The sequence below is a fragment of the Schistocerca americana genome, chromosome 11, assembly GCF_021461395.2.
Source record: "Schistocerca americana isolate TAMUIC-IGC-003095 chromosome 11, iqSchAmer2.1, whole genome shotgun sequence".
In the NCBI taxonomy this organism is placed as follows: Eukaryota; Metazoa; Arthropoda; class Insecta; order Orthoptera; family Acrididae; genus Schistocerca; species Schistocerca americana.
In genome coordinates, this window is record NC_060129.1 from 44,436,334 (window position 1) to 44,456,724 (window position 20,391).

At 39.7% G+C, this 20,391-nt stretch overlaps 1 protein-coding gene across 1 annotated transcript in view; it reads left to right on the plus strand.

Moving 5' to 3' along the window:
- Positions 1–3,241: 3,241 nt before the first annotated feature.
- LOC124553574 (cdc42 homolog) overlaps positions 3,242–20,391 on the plus strand; it is a 53,215-nt gene continuing 36,065 nt past the window's right edge. Inside the window, exons 1-3 of the mRNA XM_047127418.1 lie at positions 3,242–3,321; positions 9,820–9,956; positions 14,087–14,159. Of these exons, the coding sequence (XP_046983374.1) occupies positions 9,852–9,956; positions 14,087–14,159 (178 nt within the window). The 5' untranslated portion in view covers positions 3,242–3,321; positions 9,820–9,851. The remainder of the gene's footprint in view (positions 3,322–9,819; positions 9,957–14,086; positions 14,160–20,391) is intronic.

The following is a 20,391-nucleotide window of genomic DNA, read 5'->3' on the forward strand; positions in this document are numbered from 1 at the left end:
GTCTGAAGACAGGTTGCTAGATGCGGGTTGCAATTTCCGGGTCACGCCACCTTCATTCACAAGTCATAATTCTGGAACTAATTGGCAGGGGAAACTAATACTTTGTACATGAGTGTTCCACACACGGTACAATTAGTGCACAGAATTTCAGTCAAATCTGAGACTATGAGCTGGAGCCCCAGGTTGAACTGACATGGAATGATCCTTGTGAATTTTGCAACTATGATTTTTTAAACGGGTGATTCGGTAGTATTCATACCTGTCAGCACATACCTTCTTCGGAGTTGGGATTATTACATCTTCTTCAAATCTGAGGGTATTTCACCTGTCTCCCACATCTTGCACAACAGGTGGAATAGTTTCATCATGGCTGGCTATTCCAAAAATACCTGTAATTCTGAGGGAATGTCAATTTCTCTAGGAGTCTTGTTTTGACTTAGGTGCTTTGTCAACTTCTTCTCACAGTATCGCATGCGTCACCTTCATTTATTTCCTCTTCACTCTCTGTAATATTGCCTCAGTTCCATTTTACTTGCAAAGGCTTCATATATTCTTTCCTCCTCTCAGCTTTCCCTTCTTTGCTTCATGCTGACTTGCCATCTGAGCTCTCAAGTGTACAGCTGCTTCTCTTTTCTCCAAACGTCTCTTTATTTTCCTACATGAAGCATCTCTCTCTTCCCTAGTCATGCATGCTTCTACAGCCTCGCATTTGTCCTCTACCCGTTCTTGCTTAGACATTTAGCTTTTTCTGTTGATCTCATTTCTAAAGACCTGTATTCCCTTTCACTTGTGCATTTTTATATTTTATAGTGTCACCAAATAAATTCAATCTCTCCTGTGTTATCTAATGATTTCCAGCGGACCTTGTTTTTTGTCAATTTGATCCTCTGCCACCTCCACTATTTCATCTATGACAGCCATCTATTCGTCTTCTACTGTATTTCTTTCCCCTGTTCAGTCCAACATTACTTAACACTCCCTTTGAAATTTCAACCCCCCTTCTTTTTCCAAATTATCCTTGTCCCATCTCTCTAATTGCGTGTCTTTTTTGCGATTACTTCAGTTTTAATTTACAGTTTCATGCCAGTAAATTATAGTCAACAGTCCATGTCTGCCCCTGGAAATGCCTTACAGTTAAAAATCTGGTTCTGGAATCTGTCTTATTATTATGTAATAAACCTGAATCCTTACAGAGTATCAAAGTCTCTTCCACATATACAACCTTCTTTTATGATTCTTAAACTAAGTGTGAGCAATGATTACATTACACTCTGTGCAAAAGTCTACTAGATGGATTGGATTTGCTCTTCATTGCTTTTCCCCCCAATCCATGTTGTTCTACTGTTTTTTCTTTTCTTCCTTTGCTTACTATCAAATTCCAGTTCCCCGTCATAATTAAATTTTCATCTCCCATAACTATGCGAATAATTTCTTTTGTCTCATTGCATTTGCTTTCAGTCACCATATACAGAGGTAGAGGGCATACTAACTTTTACTACTGTGGTGGAGGTTGGCTTTCTGTCTACAATGGCTATGATAACATGCAATTCACAGTGGCTTACCTGCTTTCCTATTTTCTTGTTCATTATTAGAAATACAGCTGCAGTATGACTATTTAATTTTGTATTTATAACCCTGTACTCACCTGACCAGAAGTCCTGTTCTTTCTTCCACCAAACTTCACTAATTACCACTGTATCACACTTCAACCTATTCGTCCCCTTTACAAAATCTCTAACTTACCTATGTGATTAAGAGAGGTACCGTTCCACACACTAACCATAAAAGGGTAGTTTTGTTTTTCCTGATAACATCCTCAAGAGTAGTGTGCACTCACAGGCTGGGACTACTTTATTATCCACTACATGTTGGAACATGTTACATGTTCGTAGATGCACTCACTGTGGTCAGATATGACAAAGAATAAACAAATTTTCTTGATCTATAAATGGCAATAATCGAGAAGCAAATACAATTGCCTTTCATACTAGCAACATTGTACACATCGTGGAAAGTTACTCTATGCAAGACTCCTGAATATTTAGATCTTTAAATTGGTTATAAGTTTTTATGAAATATTGCATGGACAGAAGATAGCGCTGTAGAGAGTATATATTATCATCCACAATGTTCTGTATATCCTACCATGGAGTAAAAGATTAAATGATGGAATATTTAGTTTTATCTACAGAGCTTTGAATCAGATTAGGATTACCAACTAGGCCTAATCTAATTTATTGAATAATAAACGTGACAGTTTGATTGCTCTTATAAAGGCCACCTTTTCATTAAAAAAGAAGAGAGAGGGTCCTAGAATTGAGAAATCATTTTCATTTGCTCATTATTTGTATTACTCCACTGTGTTGCTGCCGCCACTACAAAGACGAGGTACGAGTGTACAGTCTACATGTAGAAGAATGCATAACTGTTCTACAGCTGAGTTTTTTATGGGAAAATCATGATCAATACTAACAAATTTACTAGCCTATCTATAACAGACACATTACTAAAATATTGTACTTTCACATCATTTTTATTTTATATTAATGGTGTGTGCCACTTTACACAGAAATGTGAGAAAAAGTCTCATCTTTTTAGCACATTACCAATCGCTACTGACTAGTACGGGAGAGAATAATTTGACAGTCACTAAAGCATTCATCTGCTTTATTGTAAAAGACCTAGCAATAACATCTAGTCATCTACAAAAGGTTTGTACAAGGAAGGAAAATACGTACTGTCGATATTGATTACGTCCTATTTTCTTAAAGAACTCTCTGGACACTGAAGCTTCTCGGATGTCTCGGTACAAGGCAGCTGTCAAATGTGCAGATAAAGGAATTTTCATCATACGAAGTTCTTTCTTCCTTCACATTTCTACATACAAAATAATGTTCGTAGTTCCTGCACGACACAATATGAGATTTCAGCCTAAACACGAATCTAAGACATTATAGTTAGAATAGCTAACATAGCTATGTATTTTCTCTGTCAGGATTACCGTACAAACTTCTTGCCACACACACACAAATTTGCACGCCAGAGCTCATTATCTCTATCGGCGACCACACAAAGATCGAGTTTTCCTTCAAATAATAAGGTATACTGGGCTTTTCCTCAATTACACGTTAATTTATTTGCGATGCTTCCACTTTCTTATCACCTTGCATTCCAATTCCTCGTTACACCATTTGTATTTTGTATACGTATCTTTGCCAGTGATCGGCAGTCTTGTTAATGTCTACTAACCTCTTTGCCGAGGAGTATCTGCTGCTTGTAAGATAGTGAACAACTGTGTCGACGCCCAAGTGTGTTGAATTAGTAAGTATTTGGTATACTTGTTGGCGACTTTTTTTGCGCACGAAAACGTATACATTGCAGGAAAGCGAAGACCGGCGACTTGATTCAAGATCTGTCTGGTGACCGTGTGATTAGCAAGTGGTGTTTTGTTGTAACTAGGCATGTCAATGTTTTTGTCAGTAGTGTCGTGTGGACAAGTGTGTAGCCATTTTCTTTTCTCGGATAACGTTTTTGAGCAATTGGTTGTAAGATTTTGCTTGCTGCCGCTTGCAGAAGACAATTTCCGAAGCATCTGCTTTTCTGCTAATGCAAAGTAGCAACTCACAACACAGAGGAATGTGTGTCCCAACCGGAAGTAGAATGAAATATGTAGCGACCCACCTTCGACAGATAGCTACTCCTACGTTTAGGGATGAAGTCATAGCCCACAGTTAAGGTGGATGGTTTAATCTTAAACTTTTAGAAGCAGTTTCTCGATGTAAGATTGACGTGGAGAGTATTATATGGTATTAACTCTTGTTTAAGCGACGTGGGAACCATTGGTAAAATTTGGTTACTACTTTTGTTACCCAGTTTCAAAATCCTGCTTAGTTAATATCGTATTTGTTTGTTAAACATTGGATATAAGTATTCTGTAGTATGTTGTACAACCTGTATCTTCCTGCTTTAAAAATAATAATTCAAAAGAAAATTTCATCCGAGTTTGTGAGCATAGTGACTCAGAAACTGCCTGAAACGTAATTGTACATGTAACTGAAATAAGTAATTATCCCTGCGGAAGCGTATGGTTTAAGCGTGTGTTTATTTGAGGATTGACTTCGTATTCGTTTGATGCGATTGTATTATTGAATTGACTCCCCACGCCCACATCCTCTCAAATGGCAAAAGTTCGTTTAATTGCATGTGATATCAGGAAACCCACCTGAATTTAGTTATCTAACAAATTTATTCGTAGTTGTATTAGAAGTAAAATGAAACGTAGTAGATGTTGGTTGACACAAGGAATGCGTAGAATGCTACATAGCAGAGCTCAAGAACATATCGATATTTGCTACCGTCGTAGCACAACAGAAAATGAGATACCCACCCACAGTTTCAGGAACAGCTTCGATATTGTGCTTTCTCCTACCAAGCACAACACTGACTTCACCTAAATTGAGCAGTTTTTCTTGTACATTTTATTCTATGACATTGTCAATTGGGAGATACGCTAACTGTTGTTTTAAAACGTGTGGATAAAAATCATACTTAAGTATCGTAAATTTCATTATTGATTATCGGTTTCAGTTCACTCAAGAGCCATTTTCAGATCAATGAGAAATCGTAGTTGGTCGTGTAAATTGACAACATTAAACAATCAAATATTGTTTCAGTGGCCATATAGCCACAGTGTTGGCTGACAGTTGTCTCACATACATTTCCTTGTTCGTGTTATGAATATTAGAAGTGATACATTATTTATATCCACTCATCGTCAAAGCAACTATCATTATTGTCAATTGTTTGTTCACATGGGTGGCAATATGGCAGGTTTTTTAGTTCAACTTTGCCTTATGAATACACTGTTGTGTAGTGATTGTCACACACTGAACAACATTTTAGATTGAAGATTGCTTGTCAGTGAACCGAAATTGGTAATCAGTAAAGAAAATTTGCAATTTTGGTGTAGTATTTTTATCCACATATATCCCTTTGCATTTATTTTTCATGTACATTTATTCATTGATTAAATTTTATTTTTTGTGGGCACATCTATTTTGCTTTTGTTTAGTTCAATTTATTTTTTAATCAATAGCAGATTGAGAAAGTAACAAAAATTTATCTAAGTCGCAATATTAAGATGTGCAACAAAATTCATATACCTTAACATACTTGAGAAGTCTGACAAACTTGATGTGTTGTGGCAAACACGCCTCATCATTAAACAACTTGTGTGATCTCCATGGTTTGTATAGAATCGAAATACATCCATTTTTATGGCCCTTTGAACTAATTGGAATGGATGCGGGTACTGTTGTTAGGTACTGAGTCTAGCAGTTCTAGTTGCTGTGTAGCTAGGACATTCTTTGAAGGAAGTTGTTTGTGTGTGGACATGGAATAAGGTGTTTGTATTGAATACCAATGAACTGAAGATAAGTGTGATTTCTTCTTTGGCTTTTTGTTTTCAATGTAGCTGATGAAGGATATGTTTTTGTCTTACAGTCTATATTGTGTAAAATATTTACAGAAACATAAGCAGTTTTTCTCGAGATACCATGGCAGCTGTATTTATAGAGTAAAGCTTGTTTGAAATTACCAAAAATTACAGAACCTTTCCCTACCCAAGCACAAGTAGACCATGATGTAGTTAAACAACACAAATGTGGATCTGTTTCAAATGTGCTTTAGTGGCATGGCTGTTCTGCAGCATCCTGTTCGTATTTTAGTGATAGGTCATGCCTTGGCTAGAAAACCTTTTAGAACTTTAAATGAGAATTTATTTATGGCAAATATTCCCTAATGTGTTGATTATTTTGCAGATGTCACAAATTAATTCTAATTAAATTCATCAGTATTTTGTTAGTTTTAAGCTATCATATTTTGTACTTGTGCAGATAGGTAATGTGTAAATCATTCATTAGAGATGGAATTGTCCATGGGAAAACAGAGCTTACGTCATGTTGTTTGTCATTTTTTATGCTGTTAAATTTGGATGCTAGTCCATGGCTTGAACTTGAATCCTATGCCTGTATTGAGAATTCTTACTCGTGGAAATGCTCAACAACCTACAACTTCAGTTACAGACTACTTTGGTTCTTTAAGTGTATTGTTTTTTGGTTCCCATCCATCCCAATTTTTCTGGGACTGTCACTATTTCCTTTGGAGCCAGTAGTTTGTCTCAAGTTTATTCCTTGTGTAGCATGCTGTGTGTCTTATTTATTTTTAAACTAATCACCCTATCTCATGTGTTACTCCAGGAATTGTGTTTGATGTAGCATCAAATAAGATAGGCCCTATTGATTTTCTCAATAGCTCATGACACATCCTGATAGCAGTGTGATAAGTTCGGTTTTAGTTGTCATAACAGTATTGTTTTCTTGTGGCTTTTTTGTGTTGAATTTTAATAATTTATTCCAACAATTAAAGCTGTAATTTTAATTAATGATATGTTTTCTGTGGGTTAGTCATTGGAAAAGGAAGTGTGAATCGGACATTGAGTTGTTACTAGAATTTCTTCATTAAAAGACTTGGCGGGACCATTGACTTTATTGATTGTGATGTAAAATTTAGCATTGTACACTGAATAGGGACATCGCATTTGAAGTTAAAGAAAGAAAAAGAAAGTTGCTAAAAAAAAATTACAGACTCGAAAGACTATTTGTAATGTGAAAAACTACATTTACTTATCAGTCTGTTATCAACAGAGTTCAAAGTTGATGGATTATAACAGTGATATAATTAAAGTACCAGAACTTTTCATACTCTTGAATTAAAATTAAATTAGTCAATCGTGTCTCAACACACGGAAATACGAAAGCGTCCGATCCCACCCATCTGCTTTGACCCATGACGTCACAAATATGGCGGAAAGGACCATAAACCACAAATCCAATACGGCGCATATAAAATCGTTACATACACATTATAAACATGAAAACACATCGAAAGACAAACACACACGTTCCACCAAAAGCCTAATGACACTAACGGGACAAGCACGGGAAATTGGGTGTTTTTGGGTGGGGACAAACTAAATATAAACAAATTTAGACACCCACCCCCATACAAAACGACAAAAAAAACCGATAACACAAAATTCCCCAAATTCAACTAAACACAATATCTGGAATCGGGCACTTCCCTTGACCTATATAGCTCAACAGCAGCTCCTGATCCCATAAATTATGATCGAAAACTTCCCCTGACCTATATTATAGCTCAACAGGTACTCCCAATCCCATAAATTGGGATCGAACACCTCCCTTGACCTATATAGCTCAACAGCAGCTCCCGATCCCATAAATTGGGATCGAACACTTCCCAAACAGCTGTAAAACTTTATCAGCTTCAACGCGGTATTTCTCATCATTTCTCGCAGACACGCACTATTAATTTTATCCTTCATATTCATTCCTGAACAAAAACAACAACCGATTAATTTACTCAAATTACTACACGACCTACATCAAACAACACTAAATTAACCTCCACACAAAACCACTAAATCGTTAACTCACTGAAACAAATTCCACTACAAACACAGCCAACTCTCGAACAATTCTGTATAATGAGCAAGACCACGCTGAGCCCATTACACCACACAAACGAAAGCCCTGAACATACCACCAGAGGGCACAACATCTACAAACACGCCACACTCACAAACCGATCTCCGCGCCGTTATGACGTCGCACACCACAACACCCTTACGTCATGGGTCAAAGCCAACGGGTGGGATCAGACGCTTCTGTCGACCCCAACACACTTACAGATTCATTTCATTGTATTAAAGACTGGTTATTTGTTTCCAAATTGGTTCCTTTATTTGCATTTTTTTACCATCTAGTTAAAGATATCATTGTGTCTTAAAAGTTTACTTTTGAAGCAGAAAGTGCAGAATACGTTAATGCCCTTATTAGATTTTTCCTGAGCAATTAGTGTTGAGTAAAAGGATGTAACAGTTTCAGCTGACAACACAAATATCAATTACGGAAGTAAAACTCGTACTATGCACTAAGCTGTCCAGATAGATACTGCTTATCCATATACAGCTGATAATTGGGGAAAACTGTCAGTATTTCCATATTTCTACTGCACATTCTGTGTATTCAATGAAACAAATACAAGAGACTTTTTCAAAGTCATAATAAAACGATACGGCTCTCTTATCTGCTCTTGAGAATCGTTAAGATTTTTCTAACTTTTGAGTCTTATTCCTACCTCCCTTTGAAAACTGTTCTCTCATGCTGAAGAATGTATTTGAAAGTCCCTCCCTCTTATTCATCATTCTCCAAACGCTTACTCACCAGTTAGGTTTCTTCTTATCCACAAGTATTGTCTTTATTGAAAAAGATAATATAACTATAACTGAAGCCGTGAATGAAGTAAATGTATTGTTGAAAGATTTTTTTGACATAACCACTGTACCTGGCAATGCCATCTGTTGGCTCTAGCTAGTGATGTGAAATCACTGGGCATTTGTAAACTGGGCCAAATGTGCCGGATAAATGTGTGAGCTATACATTTGTAATGAGTTCAATTCTTGAGATAGTACAGATTACAAAAAGAAAACACAACTAAAGTTTAAAAGTAAGTTTTGAAATAAAGTGTAATTTAGCTGTACCAGTCTGAGGCGTCTTGCCATGGTTCACACAGCTGCCCTCCCCCCCCCTTCCAAAGTGAAGTTTATATTAAGTAGCCTGTAGGTAGTATTTTTACTTATACCATACTATTGAAAAAATAGTTTATCCATAATTATTTTAGTTAGGGATCAGCCTTGTGTAAATTCAGATTCCCTGAGTCCAAGAATCACCGTTTCTCTAGAATCAACTAGTGTAGGAATCAAACAATTGCAGCATCAGTTATTTTGTATGTTAGTGTTCTCATTTTGTCTTCGCATTCATTTTAGCATTTCATAATTAAACATATTACTTATGGTGACTCGTGCTACTTGTGTGAACGTGTGTGTGCAGTGATGCGAAATATGTAAATATTGTGTGTACCTACTTTTCTGTTAGCACTGTAACCACGTAACTATATTTCATTTTATCTGACAAAATTTGTGCTTTAATAAACTGGCTCTCCAGTTGTGCAAACCATAGTTCTGACCTGTGCTGTCAGGACGACGGTAGTCTTATCGTGATTTTTCCAATCGTCCCACTACTCAGGCTGGCCCGGTAACAGCTGTCGAAGTATTCATTTGTGTGTGAAAATAAACCTTACGCAGAAGTAACATGCACGAGTGTTCCGACGCAACTCAGAATGTCAAAGCCGTTGCAGCAGTCCTAACATATTCGTGTCGTGCAGAGTCACCAAAAATGTGGTAATCTGCTCAAATATAAATTTATTCCACATAAATATTAATTACCAGGTCCGTACTGTTTGTAACGCTAGTTACACTATCCAGTAAGAAGTAATCAAACAAAAAGTAACGTCAAAGAATATGTAACAGTAAAGTAGACACACAGAATATTTATGTACTTCGCATCGCAATTCATTCGAGTAGCACGAGACACTAAATACCGTTCTCCTTTTTGCTGTGAACAAATTGGCGCAGAGAGCAAATTTTTTTTCCCTCTGTAAGATGTCTGAGGCTATATCCGACAGGTCGTCATTTGCTTATTTCGAGAATGGAGAGAGTCCAGACTGTAAATTAATAATCATTACTACTGCTGTAGTTCTCTAATGCGCCACTTAGTCGATTATTTACCTCTCTCTACCCTTTACCCGTAAGTTGCTTCTTCAGCTCTGTTGTTCACATCGGTAGGTGTGCTCTAGGTTTGACCTCGCAAACATTAACGGCAGATTCCGCTGTTGCAGACGGCCGTAGGCTGCAGCACACGTGGATCACGATGCAGACAATAAAGTGCGTCGTGGTGGGCGATGGGGCCGTCGGTAAGACGTGCCTCCTCATCTCCTACACGACAAACAAGTTTCCGTCGGAGTACGTGCCAACGGTAAGTGCTGTTCCGTTGAAAGTTATTTTCGGACCCTGAAATCTATTCCGGTACATTGCTGAGCTCCCGTAAGTGTAAACGGGACCGAACCGGCGATAATACCGCTCCTTCCTTTGCGACCGTGACGGAACTGTGAAACTGGTGTCGTCGGAAGTTGTGTAGGTGCTGCAGTGGCGTATTGTGTGTAGTGGAACATTCTCACAAGTAAAATGATACTGAGGTAGTTTTGACTGTACTTTCCAGGGAAAATTTTGTGAAATAGAACTGTGGCACTCTTTCTAAATATGATCACAGCTATTTAGTTTCTGCAAATTCAGAATTCCTGCCATACTCATTTATAATAAAAGCACAAATGAGACCATTTTTATAATCCTCATTTATTTAATATTAAGTTCCTTCAAATAACTTAACGGGGGGTTGGACGTCAAACAGGCCGACTTGGAGCAGCCAATAGTAAGTGAAAAAATGATGAAATTTCACATGTAAAAAAAATTATTTTGTTATGTTTTTGAACTTCTGCTGCTACAAGTGTAAATCCTGAATCCTTGCTGGTCATGCTGACAAAGTTTTATGAATTTACTTGTAAAAGTATAGACAGTGGAAATTAAAATGTCCTGTGGTGCCTCTCATGCTCCAAGTCGGCCCGTTTGACGTCCTACCCCCCTTAACAATTTAAAGTATATTATGTATTAATTTTCTTTATACATTACAAAACAACCATCAAATATTGTTCATTGAGACCAAACGTTAGATACCTGTCCTATAAATGAAATTATCTTATGCCATTATTGGCTGGGAGTTGCCATCTGGGCTAGTTTGGCCGTCTAGTGTACTGCCCCCGAGTGAAAAAATTCTCAGACCTGGCGGCTGTGAATCGAACTCGGGGGGCCTGTGACCTATAGGCAGCAAAGCCAGGTGGTAGACCACAAGCCTCGCACACACTAGGAATTACTCACTGTGAGAAGTGTAGTTCTCGGGTCTGTTTATCTGAGTAGGCTTTGAGGCTTACCACGAGTTGTACGTGCTTCTCCAGCAGTGAGATAAGCTAATGAATTGGTTAGCTGATACGTGGCACACACTTGATGTCGAGGCCACTGTGTAAGTGGTAGCAGCGAGAACTTCCTTTTGCTGCAATTACAGCATTTAATCTTCTATCGAGGCTTATCTTTAAGCTCGAATGCGTCAAAGATGGAATTTGTTCTGGCCTTTCTTGAGAGCATTGAACATTTACTTCTACTTGGCATAATTGAGTATGGTCCTGACGGTAGTTTGTACTGTCGTTATTTGTGTGACTGAAATGGTCCGGTCTGACAGATCAGCCCGTGTTTTTCCTGGCTGTAGTTTGCGATCCTCACACTGTGGACACTGCTATTCTGATTACTCGAAATAGGTAAAATTCCACATTGCAGCCACCAGAAGGTGAGATTGCTACTGTCTGAAATGCTTTCATGAATACCTGCATTGATTTGCCCATTGACTGAAATGTTAGCCAGGGCCGAAATGGTGAAAAGTGGCCAGAACATGTTCCACACTTGGATACTTCCCATCCATTCTGTACACTACAGAATCATCACTCTGCAAAACCTTCCAACAGACAGCAGCATTGCTGTTTGTAAGGTCGTTTGTCAAGTTGGCAGCGTAAGTGAGGCAGAGATATTTGAAAGTCAGTACTATGACCTCACTAGGGTATTGTACTGTCAGTTAGCTAGCAAAAGTGTGACACTGGTAAAATTTAAAAATCTGTTTTTGCTTCATCACAACTGGGCACAGGTGGGGCAGGAAATCCGACTGAGGCATGAGGTGACACAATCTTTTCTTATAGACTGGATTCTTTCCTTCATTGAAGTTTGTTACTGCAGTGGTGCTTATCTCGAAGCCATACAAGACAATTATTGATAAAAATATACTCTCTCAATCCGAGGTCGTATCCAAATTTCCCTTTGGCTCCCCCCACCACCACCACCACCAAGCTTTTTACAGGTTAGGCAAAGACTGTAAATTTTTAGCTAACATTTGAGAATCAATATCAGTATAACTCAATGGCCCATCATGGTGAATTTTCCAGTTGCATGTTGCCTTTTGGACGTCTTCCAGAAGCCACTGAAATCTGATTTTGAAAATTTCATGTAACTATGGATGAAATTTAAAATGATGTAGTAGACTCATTAAGACATGTAATCTTATATTTAAGGTTTAACACAGTAACTCAAAATATTAAAGTTACTATATCTTGAGTCTTCATAACTCGTATTGTGCATACTACACACACACACACACACACACACACACTCTATATTCATCTAGTATTAGGGGATAATGTCATTTTTGCTATTCGTGCAGTGAAACATCAGGAGGTATGATGTTTTAATTTATTACTTCCTTGCAAATGACTCTGTTTGCGAAACAGTTGTGGAGGGTATTCGCGTATATCACTGAATTTACGTGCCAGATAATATAGTTCAAGAAGTATGATGTTTTATACCTGGGAGTTTAATTCTTTAAAGAATCACAGGTGGAGGGTTTAGTATTGACTAATTACGTTAAAGTGTACTGCACAGCTCTGTAGCAGTTTGATTTGTGCAAGATACCAGCTATATTGATAGTTTCTGGTTGTGATGAGGACAGTGGAGCAATAATCTATTCAGAGGCAGTTCTCATTTGTGGATAACTCCCAATCACATTAAATGCTGCTCATTCTGTTTTATTACTGATAATATTCTCCTCCCTTGCGGTAATGGCACAATAAATGAATTAGAATAGTTCACATTTCCACGTTTGGGGACAGATGGAAAGGTGTCGTGGATGCGTCACGTTAGCGACCCCTCACAGGTGGCGATTGCAGGTCTGTCGGCACTTTAGCCGTTTCGCTTTACAGGCTTTTTCCGAACTGTGTCACATTGGGTGGTATTCTGGTTGAAATAGGTATTGGTGAGAAGTATATTTGAGGGCAAGGTTTTCGTGTAAGAGCTATGAGCAGTGCCTATTTGTGAATTTTGTGCAAGTAGGTGTACTGTAATTCTGGTACATTTACTTGTTTTATTTTAGAGAGTTGCTGTCGATAACTACCCATTTGAAAGGAACCGGCTTGTGAGTGGAGAGTAGTTAGGTACAGTGTGCATTACCTTTTAGTGAATATTATAGACGGGCTCTGCAGCGTCATATCAGTGCATGCTCCACTGCAGAGTGAAAATTTCATTCTGGAAACATACCCCAGGCTGTGTCTGACCCGTGTTTCTGCAACGTCCTTTCTCCCAGAAGTGCAAATCCCGCTAGTATTACTGGAAGGACGCCGACGAAGTTTGAGAGGTAGGAGGTGAGCTGCTAGCAGAGTAAAACAGTGAGGATGGGTCGCGAGTTGTTATTGAGTAGCTCAGTTGGCAGAGCGTTGGACCCAAATGACAAAGATCCCAATTTAGAGTCACAGTCCAGCACACAGTTTTAATGTCTTGAATTTACACGCTTTACTGGTTCACTTAATGTGGTGATGTCCCAGCTTTGTGTGACAGTGTTACAATGATGCAAAGTCAAACAATTGAAAATCCAAGCTGGAATAATGACAGTTTTATGAAAAGTACAGATTGCCCGTCACTGTACAGAGGAGATGTTGAGTCGCAGACAGGCACACCGAGAAGACTGTTAAATGTGTGAGGGCCTTCTTCTAAAGAGCGCACCCACCCACACACACACACACACACACACACACACACACACACACACACACACACACACACACATTCACATTCACACAACTCACCCACATGTGACTTCCGTGTCTCCCTACTCGTTGTGGCCTTGGTGGGCAAAGACCAAAGACAGTGGTTTTTTTTGTGTGTGTGTGTGTGTGTGTGTGTGTGTGTGTGTGTGTGTGTGTGTGTGTTGTCTGCTTGAGAAACAGGCCTTCTGTTGGCCGAAAGCTCACATGTTTAGCCTTCTTTTTGGTTTGCCGTCTCCGACTCAACATCTCTCTGTATGGTGAGTAGCAATTTGTCCTTTCCATAATTTTGTTCGAGTCTTGCTAGAGATTAAAGATAAGAATGAGATTTGTTGTCTCATGGATTTAACATTTATGCTTGTTTTGGCTAGAATTTCCTACAAAGTGGTGCTATGTATTATTTTTGTGCTTTTTCCAGGTGTTCGACAACTACGCAGTGACGGTGATGATCGGTGGTGAGCCTTACACGCTTGGCCTCTTTGATACTGCTGGTGAGTAGAAACTTCCAGAAGGCATTGTCACTGTTTCAACTGTGTTATTTCATATAAATTATCTGATCGGAAGTATCCGGACACCCCTGTGCGACGGGAATTGACACTCAGATGTTACGAGACGTGGACCCATCAGTATAAAAGGAGGCAGAGAGTGTTGTGCTATCAGTAGAGGAGCGGTAACAGCAGAGTGGGTCAGTTAAGACTTTAAACGTGGACTAATCGTCGGTTGTCACCTGAGTTCCAAATCCGTAAGGTACATTTCGACCCTTTGAAAGTTGTCAAAGTCAGCTGTCTGTGATGTTATTGTAAAGTGAAAATTGAAGGAGTGGCTAGAGCTAAACGGGGACCAGGTAGACATTGTGTACTAACGAACAGGGGCCGTCGGGCATCGAAAAAAAATTGCCTGAAATCGACGGAAGGAATTATTCGTGAGTTCCAATGTTCTACCGACAGTCCAGCTAGCACAGTAACTGTGTGGGGAGAGTTAAAAAAAAATGAAGTTCAGTGTGGTCTAGCAGCTCCTCGTTAGCCACACATTTCTGTACTCAGTGTTAAGCCCCCAGAGGTGGATGACTGGAAATGAGTGGGGTGACAAGTCACATTGTACTATGTGGGAAATGGATGGAAGGTTGTGGGGAATGTTAACCAGCCAGTGTGGGTACTGGCGTCATGGAAGTACAGAGGTGGTAGTTTTGTAGTATGGAGGTGTTTTTTGTGCTTAGGGTGTGGCCCCCTTAACACTAAATGCAGGAGGATGTGAACACATTTTGCAGCATTTTGTATTGTGTAAAGTAGAGGAGCAGTTTGCAGGAGTTTGTGAACAACAACAAGAACATTAACAACATTCCTAAGATGGACTGTCCAGCCCGAAGTTCTGACCCAAATCCAATATAACACCTTCGGGACAAATTAGAGCGTCGACTTTTTCTGGAGACGAGTGTCTGACGTCGTTGCTCACACTGGTTTCGGCCCTCGAGGAAGAACGGGCTGCCATCCCTCCGCAGACATTGAACCTCATTGGAAGTGTTTCCGGCAGAGTTCGATCTTTTGTGAAGGTGCAGGGTGGAAACACCCCACATTAATATCTAATGAGGGCCACCTGTTCTGTTAAAAACAGGGGGAGGGCACTTGCGAATATTGTGACCGACAAAATTCACGAGCATTCAGAAATTATTAGGTTCTCGTCTACCCTTGTCCTTGCAGCACGAGTCTCTTTCGTCCTGGGGTCTGAGTGTCCTGCTGTTCCTTCTTTATCTTCTCAGCCTGTCCTCTCCTTCCTGGGGGAGGAACTAGTACGCGATGCTACTAACTATTCATCCGTAGTACATCAATTTTTGAAAAATAAACTAAAATACTATTTCTGAGGTATTCTGTTGCATCTGGAATGAATGTTTCAGTTGGAGCATAAATTTCTTGTTACGGACACACAGATCACGAAAATGTCAACATCTTTTTAAGTAGTGATGGCTGTGAAACTGCAATTTGGACTGCCTAGTGACGAATATTGTGAACAACCCGTGTTCCTTATAGGAAGAGATCGAAGAATGTACGATCGAGGAACCCGTTACTGTTCAGACGGAGGCAGTGAAATGAGTCGGTGTGTCATTTGTGTGAATGGAACAGAATTCGTGTGGCTGTACTGATGGTTTGACTGTAAAATACAAACTATTGTCAGGAAAAAGACATGGAAAACAGAAACATATAAAATGGAAAATTATTTCTCCTTCAGTTAACCAAAAGCAAGTGGTCCAAAACAGAATGTGTTTTAAGTATAATTTTATAAATGAGGTGCCATTAATTGTGTAAATAAGTTTCCACAGTGGACTTTAGATGTGATGTGGAGCATGTTTTGTAAATGCAGTTTCCATTAAAAATTGTGTGTTTTGGATTATTTGTGTTCTCAGTTATTTGTGCAATCTTCGGTCTGTGTTAACTTGGATAATCAGCAGGTTGCAGTACACTTGAGGTGACAAAAGTGATGGGATTGGGATATACACATGTATGGATGGTGGTGGTATCGCATACCGAGGCATAAAAGGCAGTGTGTTGGTGGAGCTGTCATTTGTACTTGGGTGATTCGTGTGAAATAGTTTCTGACATGATTATGGCTGCAATTGTCAGTTTCCCACTGGAAAAGATAATATGAGAGTCCTGATTTAAGTTCTTATCAGTATGTGCACCTGGAAATTTTGTCGTGTTGTCTCTTTCGTATTTACTTTCATCCGTGCTTTGTCTTTATTGGCAACAGCACTTCCTGCCTTTTACTACCAACTATTATTAATTTTAGTGAAAGTTTCTTTTGGCATTTGTTCTGTCAAAGCATCTCCACTGGACTGTGGTATCTGTGCGTTTGCAAAAGAGATTTACATATAACAAAAGCAGTACCAGACAAATAGCTAATTACTCTAAAGATGACATATTATGTTGCAGACGGGCACAATTAAGACACTTACACATAAGCCTTCTGCCACAGCCTTTGTCAGAAGAAGAAACACAGACCATTCATTCACACAAGTTTCTCTTTGTTTTCCTGACGAAGGCTGTGGCCAAAAGCTTACGTGTGTGTGTGTGTGTGTTAATTGTGCCTGTCTGCAACTTAATGTGTCATGTTTATGGTAAGTAGCAATCTATCTTTTCCTATGTTGTTGATATTCCAACCTGGAGTTTCCATTAACAGTAACAGTTGCTATTATGAACACTGTGATGTTCCATTTTTGTGTGTGGCAGTTTAAGAACTGACTTAAACATTAAAAATAATCAAAGAGTAAATAAATTATTTCCTCCATTCACATACTGCAACAATATTATGTATGTACAATTGCAAATTTTTTATTCAAAGACAAAAGTAGACTGCTGTCCATGTGCATTTAGACTTCAGAGGGTAGGTTTCACAAGTTGTCTCGTGCTAAGACCATTACGCAAAAAGAGGGGCACATTGTCAGAACAGAGTATATGTTTTGTAGAAAGTTCTGCTGCAGTACAGATAACAGGCACATCACAGTGTGGGAGTAAAATGGTGTGGCAACTAGAAATGTCCTCCAAAAGTCGAAATGTGCAGGATGTTACCATTCTTTGGGACGTAACATCTAAATTCAATATAGATCCACCTTGAAATTCTGGCTACTCACTAACTGTATGCAACATTGTGTTCGCCCTTAGCAAAATGGTGCTGACAGTATGACAGAGACCACACAGATGTCGGTGGCAGTGGTCAGGGAATCTTGATCTTGTGCTGTGTGATTTCCAGCTATCTGGGGGGCTTAAAGAATATATCACGGGGAAGAGATTTTTCCAATGGTGACAATGTTCACGTAGTAGTTCTCAAATTGCTCCATCACCGAGGAGCAGATTTCTATTGTTGAGGAATTGAATGACTGGTAGAATGTTTAGGCTGTTGTTTACAAAGATTTGGTGAATATGTGGAAATGCGGTGTGTTGTATCTGCTGCACAGTGCCGGAGTAATAGACAGCTGTGATACTACTGTACCCTATGATCGGTGACAGTAAGGCCACTCCCCTTTGACAAAGTTATCTTGCTTATACAGCTTGTATATATTTACTAATGGTGTACCCTGTACATATAAAACAGTATTAGGCTGTCCCAGTACACTTTTTTCTATTTGAATAACATATTAAACCATGTAAAATCCAGGATGGAATGTAACAATATTGTGAAAAGGAAAGTTGCTACTCACCATATAGCGGGTATGCTGAATCACAGATAGACACAACAAAAAGACTTTTGGCTAGTAGGGCCTTTGTCAACAACACACACACACACACACACACACACACACACACACAGCTTTCAGCCAAGAAGGCCTGTATCGAAAATAGAATTAAAAGTTGATGTAAATTTAAATATCGTTTGAAAAAAGACAGTTGTAAGAAATCATATGTTGTATGTGGTTAACTTCTGAGAGTCAGTGATTTATTTCTACATATTAAATCACATTATATTGATACTCACATGTATATGTGCATCAGGTTCCATAATACATCAAGGATGGAATACTAAATTAAGTTGAAAATCAAAGAATAACACAAAACACACAATTTTACATGTGACAGAATATTTATGCACACAACCGCTGTGCTGTGGTGTGGTGCTCTACATGAATCCCTCTCCCCAGTGTCAGCAGTATCTGAGGTTGCATTGGACACAATGTCCAGCATGCTTTGTCATTGTATTCTGGAAACCAGGTATTCTGTTATCCAATTCGATGGTATCAGCTTTTTATGGGGGACCTATACTGGGCGTCACGTTCTTCGATACCGCACCTGTCAGTTGTCGTATCTCATCAGCATCCTGGCGGACGTGTAATTGCAGTACTGCATCTTTATCTTTGGCAGATGCAGGCCCGGCCGTCTTCATCGCATCTCGCGTATCGTAGAAGGCAGATTTGAGTCTTCCAATGGATACGGTGGTAGGCACATCTCTGATGTCTATCTTGAAAGTGTTGTCACATCTACCGAGCACTTCGTACGGCCCGCCGTACGGCAGCTGCAGCGGCTTCCACGTCGTGTCATTCCGTATGAATACACGGTTGCAGCTGGAGAGGTCTTCGAATATGAACAGGAATCTTCCACTTTGCTCTGTAGATGTCACTGGCTGCAGCTGTCGAATGTCTGCAAAAGAGATTGCTCACAAAGCACTTGTGCAACACATGTGAGAATATTGCTCAAGTACGGGAGACCTGTACCAGACAGGACTAACAGGTGATATTAAACATATACAGAAAAGGGCAGCATGAATGATTACAGGTTTATTTAATCCTCGGGAGAGTGCCCCAAAGATACCGAAGGAACTGAAATGGGAGATTCTTGAAGACAGGCATAAACTATCCCGAGAATGTCTATTAACAAAGCTTCAAGAACAGGCTTTAAATGGTTACTCTGGGGATATACTAAAACTTCTTATATATCACTCGCACAGGGATTGTGAGGATAAGTTAGGATAATTACTGCACGCAGAGAGGCATTCTGTCAATCATTCTTCCCTCGCTCAATGTGTGAATGGAACTGGAAGAAAACCTAATAACTGGTACATTCTGCCATCCGTCTCACGGTTGTTTGCAGAGTACGGATGTGGATGGAGATGTGCATTTGTAATTTGGTGAATAACTCTCACGCATCTGCTGCGTTATCTGTCACAATGTGTATGAACTCCCCTGATAGGCACAGTGTTTGTCTGTACACTAATACAGCTGCTGTAGCCTTTAGGTCGTTCTTAAATGATGTACGGAGGTCGAGGAGCACGGTGGATAAAGTCTCCATTCAAATTTGTGTGGCATAACACCAAAGGCCTGACTCGAGTTGGCGATGCGGATGTTCTACTGTTCTGCCTACTGTTGTACGATAAGCAGTAGTACGGACGCACTCGGTGCCTGCTAAACCGGCCGATGCTTCGAATAGGTAACTGTCTCGCAAACTTGCATTCGGCGTGTCGGAACGGTCACAGTTGTTAGAATCTGCTTACATCGTATCAGACTGAGCACTGCACAGAGAGCCTGAAGTAACTCCAGGAAAACAGGTGCTTCACATCAGAACTAGATGGGCTCGAGTGGCAGGTTACGGAACCTCAGACACTCCCCGGCTCCACGACATAATGTTTACGGGTTCATACGAGTTGTCACATCAGGAGACGAGGTATACGGCTTCGGATTGGGCACCATCATCTCTCTATTCCGGGTACGTACCTCCGGCCGTAATCAGTTAGAGAAAATGACATTCAGTAGCTCGTATCGGCCACCGTATCGTGGCTCTCGATTTGGAGACCTGGATGAGCAACCTTTCCGGGTTTGCAGATTCTGTAATATGTGAAGCGTGAAATAACATCCTGAGTTGAAAATCAAAAAACAACACAACACACAGTATTGTACATGACACAGTATATCTGAGCATGCTGTCACTGTGCTTGTCATCGTGGAGTGATGCTCTACGTGTACGTAGCTGCGCCACATTCTTCAGATCACCAGTTTAAAAAAAATGTAAATTACATTCCATTGTCATTTCTCATCAATGTAATATTCTTGGGAAATCAGTGTGCCACGAATGGCATAATTAACAACAGCAGAATGGTACATCTCCGTAGAACAAACGTTAGCAGTCGCAGAATAGATTTGTTGACAGTAGTTTCTCGTGCCGAGCTGTCTTGTTCGAGTTCCTCTTCCTTCTCCTTCTCCTCCCCATCATCCAGCATTACTCTCTGTGTGCCAGTCGGTCGCTC